The following is an 11,608-nucleotide window of genomic DNA, read 5'->3' as shown; positions in this document are numbered from 1 at the left end:
TAACTGGGAGCTTTATGTGCAAGCAAGTTTTTGAATCGGTCAGAAATGGAGACTGTTTGGAGTGTTCTCTTTTAACCTCTAAGTTCCACCCAGAATGCCATCTTTAATCACCAAATAATACAAAGAGAAAAACAGGCTTGTTACCAGTGATGCACAGAATCATCCACCTTGAAAAGCCAGCAGCAGGCTGCTTATGGCAAAAACAATGGCTGCCAATTTTGATCTCCTTAGAGTCGCGGTATCAATCGTAGCCCAGAATTAGGCTGGTACCCAACCAAAGGACGCTCAAACGCAGCAGATAAAGTTTATCTGATAAAGCTAATCTGTATTGACGGCTTGGGTCTACTGTGTATGCCAAGGCCCAGCATGTCTTTGAGCCAAGAGCAATGTTTTCCAGTCTGATCAGCTGAAAAGCGAAATGTGTAGGAATCTGGAAGAAATAACAAGGCGTACTCCAGCAGCCGGAAGACTGATGAGACAGGCAAAATTCAACCTCGCAGCATAGTGAGGGGGAAGCAAAGGATATGGTATCTCTCTCTCTCATCTCAGTGGCACAGACAAGGCAAGGTCAGTGTTAAGGTCAGTGGTTGCAGAATAGGAAGTGGTTAGCAACTGAGAGAATATATGGTGGCAGCCAGTTAGAGAAGAAAGAATGCGAAAAGGAAACAGGAGTGAAAAGGCTGGTTAAATAAACGGAGAGTGAGCCAGAAGGACAGAGAGCAACACTTAGCCAGAGAGGCTTGGTTACCATTCTCAGGCTCTGTGAGGTTTCTAAAAATGTTTTAGGCACACATAAACAAAGTACAAGTGGATAAACATGGGTGAAGTCCATCAGTCCAGTCATCCACAGGCTTCCCGTGTTGTCTGTTAGCAAAGGAAAATGCCGTTAAAAATATCTCATACAGATTTAGAAATATTAACTTTGATTTAAAACAGGTTCCAGCTGAGTAAAGCATAAGTTAACAGCTTCACAATGGGTTTCTGAGAAATCAGGGATGGTCCATCTCTTCTCCAAAAGGCCAACACACACACCTCTCTTCCTACTGCTGACTGTACAGGTAATAGGATTGCTCCTTGTGGTGCTTTTATGCCATTTGTCATCATCTGTAAGACACAGCTCTCTCTCTACAAACAGCAGCCAGAACATTCCAGGGAGCAGCAGGGGCATGAGCTTATCTCCCAGCCCAGTGGAGCAGGTAAATGACGTCGTCATCATCCTCTTGTGTTGGAATCTGATCGGCCTAAAAAGAGACCCAGTTGCAAAAGGGTGGGCTATTAGGGTCAGAAAAATGCAAATTGTCTTTCGTGGAGCTCACTTTTAATGGAGGTGATTCTGGGGGGAAAACGCACTGGAGGATCTTCTGTTCACACACAGTTAGAACAGTTTTTGTAACCTCCAAGGGAATAATCAGTGGACTTTTGAGGTTCTGCAGGTGCTAAGCGGGTATTTTTTGAGAATTTGCCAGCCAAATTAGCATTAGGGCAGCCTTATATGCATAAAGACTTCAAAGTAAATATTACAGGTTCTTTTTTTTTATATGCAATGTCTCTGAATATCGCTGTGGCCCATCTACCTGGAATGCTAGTGCGTAGCCTCTGGCACAGCTTAATTAACTCATCTGTGTGGTTACAGAAGGCATAATGGGGGAGAGAAATCACTCATCACCAGAACATCCTTCCTACTGATCTGACTTCTAACACTTTCTCTGTGTGCTAACAAAGAGACACAAGCCCGGTAATCCTCACAAATCGTGATCAGTTGACAGGGTTTACACACAAACCACCTTTGAAGAGACATACAAATCAATGTGGAGAACAGAAATTTTACTCATTAAATCAATCAGTGGACCACTGGTTAATCCTAGCCAGCTGAAATGGACCTTCAGAAGATGCCAAATTATTCCCGGCAAGATGAAAGAGGTAGTTTAGAGTTTGGTGGGTGGCTAATTCCTGAAATAGGACTGTCAATTATGCATGTTTCAGTCTGGCCCTCTCCCTGCTGCCTGAGAGGTACTTAAGCCGAGCAAAGAAGAAGAAGCACAGAGGAGAGGACACTAGAGGGAGACAATTTGTTCACATCTGCAGCCTTCTCCACAGCTTTCCTCGGGATTCTGAATTCCACTGTAATAGGCCCTCTGGAGAAAAGCACCCAATCCACAGTGATCAATATGAAATCATTCACCAGATCCAAAGGATAATATTAAACACATTTAGGATGTGTCTGGATAGTTTCCCTAAGAAATTCCTGTTAGACAGAAAGTGCTTTGATTTGTCTTTTGATTTTTATTCGCAAAACATGCAGGCTAAATAACATGTGGTGAACCTCACATGTAAAAAAAAAAATTGCCCCACAGACTTACAGTTTCAATTTCAATACATCCGTATTAGATGTCGTTCCTGGTGTTTGTGGCAAAAAAAAAAGCCTCTTTGAAATCTGAAAGAATTTTTTTACATAGATATCTTGGTGGAGAAAGGGGTTACACATGATGGAAGAACAATTTCTCCAAGGTCAAGTGAAGCTTCTGAGGGTGTAAAGTGATTACTGCAACAGGAAACAGGATGCCTCTTCTCAAAACAGCATCTCATAACACTGTCAGTGAGTCTGTTGCTTCTCTCACTTTCTTTTCCCCCCTCAGCTCTTTCACACACTATCAAGTTTACTTCTTTCTCAATCCCCAAATCCTCCACTCTTTATGCAGAGGCTCGGTTAGTTACAAGCTTCTTCTTTCTTTTTTTTCCTCCCTTCGCATGCTGAATTTGCTCTCTATTGAGAAGCTGTTCATCTTTCAGAACTGAACAGTTACACCAATGCAAATGCAGGATTGAAGAAATCTTGAATTGCCCTTGAAGCTCCAGCAAATGACGATGAGCTCAAAGCATGCAGGATGCAAATATATCTTAAAAGACTTTGTCCCTGCGTTAATCAAAGCGTCTTCAACTGCTTCAACCTTCTTCTTCTTTTCCCGTTTTCCTTTCTATTTGTCATAACGTGAGCGCCCAAGTAATGGAACCACTGCTCGGCATCATTTTCAAGGAAATTTGTTCACACGTAGGCCACTTTGTTGCAGGATATAACCCCTCTCTTTCTTCCTCACCCACGACTAAACACTCAGCTGCTCCAAAAGCACTGCTGTCAAGTTGCTTAAAGAGCTACAAACATTTTAGGCGCTTTCATCAGGCGGTGCTGGCTGCTCCGATTAAAGGAGAACACTGTTCAATTTAAAACAATCTATATGTGCTTTTCCTTCACTGAGTGTTAAAAAAAGATCTGGACACAGAAACCCCCTGTGAGCGTTACCCCACGGAGATCCAAAGGATTTCGGCTCGTCTGCTTACAGGTTGCTTTGGCGCCAAATCTGGTCGGCAATGGATCGATGAGACGTTGCGAAACAGCACACCCGCCGTACCCTTTTCTGTCACATTTAACTCGCCTCTCTTCATGCCGTAACAACCGCGGATGGAAAGGCAATAATGCTGTTGTTCACAAAACAGAATAATTCACAACTGCACCGTGAAGCCCGGGCCTCCAGTGTTTTTGTTTGAGCATGAAACAGAAGTTGCTCTTCATGTGTTAAATCCACTGTGATTTTTGCACACCTTGTGATGGGGCTTTTAAGCCCGTTGTTCCTCCGAGCTCATATTCCACATCAATTTATAACCCAACCACCCACCCTCCGCTAACTTTTCCTCTGTTCAGCTGCTGGGTGGATGCGATTTTCTTGCACTCACGTTTCAGGCACGTCTTTCAGGAGACCGCTGCGCATATGACAACGGTAAAGCAATCATAAATGCATCAGCAAATGGCATGGGACAAAAACAATGGTGCAAATAAGGCATAATAAGTAATAGTCTTTCACACAAGGTGTCATATTTCCATTTTCTTTGACACTCGCATACTACAAGGAATTACTGGCATTTGCTTTCGTACCTTTGTTTTGGAGATACAGACAGCTGCAATGTGGAGAGTCCCCTAACTAATGACAGACTTATAGCTGTTCAACTGACAAAAGTGTTGTTATTTGGGTTTTATCTAAGTCATTGTTTCAAAAACATGCTGCCTGGCCAGATAAGAAATTCCCTCTGGTAGAACCCTGAACACTCAGCAAAGACAGGCCTATTCAAAAAAAAAAAGTCACTGACTGTGAATAATAAAATAGGATAGCTAGTCATTTCCCAGAGAGTATGAGGCATCTTCTTGGCTCATATCAATGAAAACTGCGGTCATTTAATATTGTCAGCTTGACATCTCTGAACAGCAATCAGACAAATGTATAATATATAACTGAAACAGATTGGACATGTATTTTTTATTGTGTTCTATTGATAGCACGTTGCGCAATTAATGCATAGGCCCATATCTTAAAATATCTTAAAAATGTCTTTTGCACTCATTTATTCTTAATTTCTTAGCCTGCTTTGTCATCACCTTCTTCAAGGTCATGAGGGGGCAGAGCAAGCTTATCTCCACATACACTGCACAGAGAGCAGGGCTAGCAGCTCATTAGAGGTTATCTACGTGGATGGATCTATAATTGCATCACTGTATGTAAGGATACAAGCCTTTATTGATCTCCATGGGAAAATTTCTTTGTTGGCTGTAGTAATGAATGTAGTAGTTGAAGGTGAGACCCCACCATCAGCTACAGAGGCTCTTCCTCAGAGAAGAGGAAGAGCCTCTGGAACATGTTTAAATAACTTTCTTTAAGCCCTCCTGGAAACACGTTTTAAATTCAGATTTTTTTGCCTATTCTGAGCCTCGTTTGAGCATTTTTTAAAAACATTATAACATGTGAGCACAACCTTGCTTGTTTGCTTGTACAGCAGGATTGCATGGATCATGTCTGAAGGGTCCATTTGCAAAGACGTCAATAATTTTAATGCATCAACTAAAAATAACTATATTGACATCTTAGTAGTAATAATGTATAACAAATCATCTTGCAAAGACGAATCTGGCCACCGGGAACATTTATTATACTTATATTATTCAGTTATTGGCGCTCAAATATTCTTCACTTCGAAAAAAATGATGCCCCCGTGCACCTGCACAATACTTATTTTACACTTAGACCACACTCTTTGCTGCTCCCTGTCGAATTAAACCCTGCTTATTTCTCAGTAGACACTTAAAAGTCGCGACCATATGTTATGTTTTATTATTAAAATAGTGACTGTCCCACTTTTTTACGTCTTTCTAGCGCACTAGATTACACGGCGGAAGAATAACAAACGGTTGTAATTAATAAGAACAAAAAAATAATGTCTGCATGTCGCTTTTGCTTTTGCAAGCCTTATCTTTCAGTGGTAAAACAATTTGTAAACAGTATTAATTAAAAATAACATTTCTCATGCTATGTGTCCACTGGCGTAGAAGAGCAATAAGCCACTTTCACCTCTAGTGGCTTATTGCTTAATTAAATGACAAATCGGAGGATTGGTTTGCAGATTGCCTGAATTGACGTCAATTGGATTGGTTAGGTGACAGAGCCAGGCTCCGCCCCCTGTGGGCCAAGGTAGAGCATGCTGAGAGAGGGAGGAGGGAGCAGGGGGCTGAGCTGATCCCACGTGTGACGCTTTCATTCCCGGCTCAGTAATATTCTCATAGCGGGGCTTTGCATATCTCCTGCCGTATCTGTGCGTGTCTGTCACTGTTACTGTAGTCCCAGCCTATAGTTTGGAATAGATATGGAAGGAGACGGGAGTCAAGCCACATCCGGAAGCCTAAATGATTCACAACATGACCCGGGGTAAGGATATATTTCTAAATTTAATCCTTAGGTACGATTTTTTTTCATGTTACAACATCTTGGAGAGGACTTCGACTGCCGTGCTGGATTCGTCCCCCCTCCCGCACCCCCCTCCCAACAGTACGCACTTAAACCGGGCACGGGTCTGTTTCCAGATGCAGTTTTAAAAGACCTCCGCTCCGTAGCAAAGAGTGGCCTGCCCCTTTTATGTAGCCAGAGTGTAATTACTAAGCGCGAATGTGTTTTCATAGTCTTCCTTTATCCTTTAAGGTCGCTTTTAGAAGTAGTTAGTCGTCAAAATGGCCGAACTGACATCTGGACTCACTTCTGTTGTGTTTTCCCCTTACAGTAAAATGTTTATCGGTGGCCTCAGCTGGCAAACCTCACCAGGTGAGACTGTTATTCTCTTTTACACCGTAACCAGCATTTCTTGTTGTTTTTTTTCTTTTTCCCCCCTCTGTCGCTGTGACTGAGTGCTCGCTGTAGCTGCTGGTGGCGGTGTATGTGCGAATGTGCACTGTGCAGTAGTGTACTGTATGGGATATCTCAGTAGTGTGTGCGCACGATGTTATTTTTGATCTCCGTCCATCTGAAGTCCTCTATTCGACCCCTATGCGCATCGCGGGGTATTTTTGAAATACAGTGACAACAGCATGTCCATATGTTTCTGTCAAAATGACCCGACATATTTTTTTTCTTCTTCTCTCTATTCACAGACAGCCTTAGAGACTATTTTAGTAAATTCGGAGAAATAAGAGAATGTATGGTGATGAGAGACCCCACGACAAAACGTTCAAGGTAAATACAGGGCTTTTCTTACTTTTCCCTTTCCAGTGCACATAGCGATATCGCTTTACTTTGACCGTGCTCAGTGTTTAATCCAGCGTGTATGTGTGTTTTGTGTGCCCGCGCGCCCATGTGTTCGTGTTCTCGCGCGCGTATGTCTGTGTGTGTACGTGTGTGTGTGTCCCCGTGCGCGCGCGCCTGCGTGTGGTTTCACAGCAAGCCAGATAAGCTTAAATGCTCACTGCTGTAAAGCTGCGGCCGAATGCAATTTGACATTGACTTTGTGACTGCACCACAGTTTTTTTTTTTTGCTGTGTGTGTCTAGTCGCCTCATATTGTAACGTAGCAAATAATGATGAGCACTGTCCTCAGTTTTGTTTTTGTTTTTTGTGTTTTTGCTTTTCCCAAAATCTGCCACAGGACTGGTCGTAATCTGGATTAGAAATGTATATTTGCAGAGAAATGTTGTTGTGGCTCATAGGGATTGTTGTTCACACTGTTAATGCAGGTTTATTATTTGCAAGTTGCATGTTAAATTTATATTTGCAAGGGGTGGGGGTGTAATTTTTTAATATGTATGCAATGTTAAATTATTATTAACACGTCTGTTCTTGTCCTCTCTGTGTCTTTGTTTTGCAGAGGATTTGGGTTTGTTACATTTACAGATGCTGCCAGTGTAGATAAAGTCTTAGCTCAACAACACCACGAATTAGACTCAAAGACGGTGAGTTGATTTCATTTGTTCTTACACCAGAGTTCATTTCACGTTTTGTGTTTACGCTGCTCTGCCAACTGAGACTTTTTACTGCCTAAGTAGGGCCTTGTGGGTGGTGCGGTAGGCGAGGGGGGGGGGACACTTCTTAGGTTGACAGGCTGTGTCGATCAAGGTCACGCACAGTGGCTAAATGTGTGCTGGTCTCTTCCACAGAGAGCCTGGCAATAAAATAAAACACAACTCTGGGGTGAATATTACATGTGTTCACTTTTACTTCTCTGGCTGAATGGGGCCAGACACGCCCCCTTCTTTGCTGCAGCCACATGTGGCAGTGTGCCTATATCTCATGTGGACACACAAGGGCGTGCTGTCTCAGGACTGCTGCCTTGCTGCTGTTTGATCCAGCAGATATTGTATCATATCGTGCCCGATTAGCAGATACTTTGAGTCTGAAAGGTTTGAGCCCTATATTAGAGATTAAACAAATTAAATATAAATTAATACATTTTTAAGCTGCCAGTATATTCAAACTAATTACTGTAATGTATGATAATCAGAATACATAAATGCATTAGTGAGGTAACAATCAGTCAGGAGTATCGTGTCAAATACTTTAAGAGTGCATGTGTAGTTTTTAAAGAGTTGTCTGATTTACTTAAGTAAGGTCATTAATCCAGTGCACATATACATACACTCATGCACTTAGGTTTAATGACTGCCAAGCATTCTGAAATTTGTTGAAATTCGTCACCAGAGGAATAATTAAAGATTATACGATGCGCTGGATTAGATATGGTTCAGCTGCAATTATATTTTATCGAATCCAGATATGCCAGCAATAGTTACAGTAATGGAATGGTGCATATCGAGGAAATGTACTGTGCGCGCTCCCTCGGCTGAAGCCAACTTTACACTGGGAGGAAATATTTTTTTAAGGATTTTGGAAGATAAATAGATTATACTTCAGGTAGCAGTGTATAATAATGTGCAATCTACAAGTCTGCGTAGGATAAGGCAAGTAATGTAAATGTAAGAATTCACTGCTCATTCCTGAGCTTGAGTGTGATTGGCACAGAGCTGAGAAACCTGCTGTTTGTTGGGTGGCAGACCTTACTTTATATTCCTTCCAATTTTTTCTAAGCTGCGAGGTTTGTAATAATGTGGCTGCTCATATTATTGCTATTATTATTATTATTTTGAATATTCTTTTTATAATCATTATTATTGTCATTATTTTTGGGGAGCTTTTTTGGACAGTTTTCAGCTCATCGGTGGAGGTTTGATTCTTCAGAAGGGTTTATGGGGGGGGGGTTCGTTTTTCTGTTAGTCTAAAAATAAGCAATTTGCCTTCATCAAAAAAGGCACATAACACACACTTGTACTTAAAATTTTTTAGTGCGTGTGATTTTTTTTTTTTTTTTCTTCAGCCTATTAGATATTTTGTGTTATGCTTTTTTTTTTTTAAGTTTCCGGTAATCTCTCATTCACCTCGTGCTTAGTGTTTATATGTTATGTCTTCACTGCTATCAGCTCTGTTACTGTGTTATGCAAATGAGGGAGACAAGGACACTCGGTGGGGTTATGTTGTGACGTAGCAACTATAGAGCAAGGGCAAGGTTTTTTAGCATTAAAATGACCGTTAAGTCAGGCCGATGACATTGCAAAACTTGCAGAACCTCTTCAGAGGGGAATACTTAGAAGCACTTTATGGGGGCTGCTTGAAGGGTTGGAGATATAAACATACTTTGATGCAGAATCTAGAGCAGTTTGATAACTTCAAGTCTGACATTTTGAATGAGCAGCTTTGTGACAGCTTGACAGCATATATATTTACAGCAAAGGTCATGGGGGGTATGAATAACGGAGGAGAGCACGTAAATATATATGCTTACACCTGAGAGTTGGCCTGTGCTGCAGCAGTCTATTACTGATGTCTGATAAATAGAGCAGTTGTTGCTTTAATTGCCTTGCCCAAAGGCACTTTGAGAGCAGTGCCAGCAGGAAACAGTTTAATTTCTTGTGTATTTTTAATACCGCTAACATATGTTACAATATTCATGGGATTACATTAATGACCTGTTAAAATTGCAGTCTCAAACCACTTGTGTTACAGCTGATTTCTTGATTGCAAAAAAGCTCCTTTTTTTGCCCACAAGAAAAATCGGTTGGTTCTTTTTTTTTTTCTTTTCTTTTTTTTTTTAGATTGTAATATTTAGACTATTTGTAGGCAGAATTTAATCCCATTATTAAAACAATGTGGGACCTCTTATGTATAATAATTGAGTTAAATAGTATTTTCTCTTGCTCTGCTAAAGTATAATAACTGTCGTGCAGCAACACTAAATCTTGTTATCTGTTGCATGTCTGTATAGCAAGTTATGGATACACTTTGTTCTTTGGCTACAGATATGCACACAAACAGTGGTATTATGTCACACGTATTGTAGGCTTTAGATCACATTTGGCACACTTATAATTGAGATTTGAAATGCACGAGAACTGAATGGTGACATTTTAAAGTCTGACATTGAATCATCATTAAGCCTGAATAGTGGCCTGTGTGAAATCATTATGCTTTGGAAGTGAATTATTTTAGTAATTTTGGTGATGTTTTTTTCCCCCTTGATTGTTAGATAGTATACAATAGACAGCTGACAGGAAATGAGGCGATAGACCTGGCCAGACTCGATCAGGCAGTTTTGTGATTGCATGGTCGATGTCTTAACTCTTAATCCGCCGGGCTGTAAGAGCATAAGATAATCATTTAGGGACCCCGACTATATTAAAAAACAAAAGAAGCCAGTTTTGTTTTGCATACTCGCCTCTTGTTGCTGGTGGCGTTGTAGTTTTTCATCGCACCCATAAATCTGAAAATATGGATGATACTGAAAATCCTGTAATAATGGAGGTAATCAATAGCTTTAGTAAAATAAAGTGTAGCAGATTGTTGTTTTGTTTGTGTTTTCTTGCTGGACATTTTTATCACTGGCTGAGTGTTTGACGGCATAATTGACAAACCAACGATTCTGCTGACTCAAATGCATGCAGACATTTATATTTCCCAGCTGCTAACGTGCTGTTGTTTACCCGTCAGTGTGCAGTAGAAGATTACAAACCTAAGGCGGCTGTCTGTATCGTCTTTCTCACCATTAGTCACTGCGCTGTATCTGCGGTGCTGTTGTATATCTTAACATTCACACTATCAAGATCGCATTGCATTAGGATCTATCATATCTCTGAGAAAGTTGCTCAGTGGCAATGGGGGAAAAATGAACCGGTCCAGCAAATATGGATGGTCTTGATGTGTTTGCAGATGTTGGGTTGATACAGGTCTCCCTCGTTTGCAGTGCCTGAACGAATCCTTAGTGGTTTGTCTGTCCTCGGTAACCTTGGAAAAAAGTCAGAATGGCTGAAGGTGCAATGACAGGAAGTTAGGTCGTATTAGCTGTGTAGTGAAAGTGTAAAGCCAAAATCATATGGATGTTTTTAGCTCTGTTATTTTAAATCTAATATTTTTTCAGTATTACATCAGTGTCACAAACACAAACGCAGATGGTATTTTATTTAGTCTGATGTACTTTTAGATCAACTGCAAACCCCACTTTGATTTAAACATAAAATTTCCCTAGTGTTGAGATCAGGAGTGCTATAGAATCAGTTTTACTCCCAACTTAAAGAAGACAGGCACACCAACGCTGGTTTCATATGCTTCTTTATTTGGTATTAATGTTTTCTTTTGACTGTGTGCTCTACTTTTTGTCCGGTTATGAAAACACTCTAGCCTAGAATGAATGTGAATGAGACATATGGGGAAGCAAAGCCTGGGGGCTTCAAAACACACATGCTGGTAATTCAGAACATATTTACCATTTTTCATGATGCTTTGTTCAGTTTATAAATGTACAACTCAGAGCATCTGTTGCTGAAGATGTTTCAAGTCAGGCCTGTATGAAGAAGGACATCATCAATTTTTATCTCAGACATAACAGTATATTGATTTGAGCGATATAAATCTTTTATTCTTATGTGAAGTTGTTACAAAGGCATATATGGGTTTATTTTTTTAAATGTAAGATTTGATGGTGTGATACCATGTTTGGGGTTTCTGAGCTTAATTCACTTCAACCAGTAAAACCCAATGATATATGTAGTCACCCCCCCACCCCCGGAATCTATTTTTAATTTTTTTTGTCTTGGGTAAATCCAGCCTTTATAAAGTCACCCTTAGGTCAACCTATGCTTGAGGTTTAGGAGAAGCCAAAAAAAACAAAAAACAGCCCAAGAGCAAATGAGGAGAAAGGACAGGGAAGAGCAGCTGTTCCAGACAAATCTGAGCTTCATTCATCAGATAGGGTTAGGA

The 11,608-nt window shown here is 40.7% G+C and overlaps 1 protein-coding gene across 10 annotated transcripts in view; it reads left to right on the top strand.

The window, feature by feature from the left end:
- The first annotated feature begins 5,567 nt into the window (after positions 1-5,567).
- Positions 5,568-11,608, top strand: part of msi2b (musashi RNA-binding protein 2b) — a 283,431-nt gene continuing 277,390 nt past the window's right edge. For 4 of the 10 annotated variants that reach the window (XM_085288482.1, XM_085288480.1, XM_085288475.1 and 1 more), the window contains exons 1-4: positions 5,569-5,747; positions 6,097-6,137; positions 6,464-6,545; positions 7,173-7,257. In XM_085288482.1, the coding sequence (XP_085144608.1) occupies positions 5,686-5,747; positions 6,097-6,137; positions 6,464-6,545; positions 7,173-7,257 (270 nt within the window). In that variant the 5' untranslated portion in view covers positions 5,569-5,685. Of the gene's footprint in view, positions 5,748-6,096; positions 6,138-6,463; positions 6,546-7,172; positions 7,258-11,608 lie in introns of all 10 variants that reach the window. The other 6 variants (XM_085288479.1, XM_085288477.1, XM_085288473.1 and 3 more) reach the window with 2 other exon arrangements.

This window comes from Mchenga conophoros, linkage group LG10 (genome assembly GCF_057382185.1).
Source record: "Mchenga conophoros isolate Kocher_MC1m ecotype Shallow Benthic linkage group LG10, M_conophoros_male_GT1.1, whole genome shotgun sequence".
NCBI lineage: Eukaryota > Metazoa > Chordata > Actinopteri > Cichliformes > Cichlidae > Mchenga > Mchenga conophoros.
The sequence above is the reverse complement of the archived record's forward strand: the minus strand, read 5'-3'. Positions and strand labels throughout refer to the sequence as shown.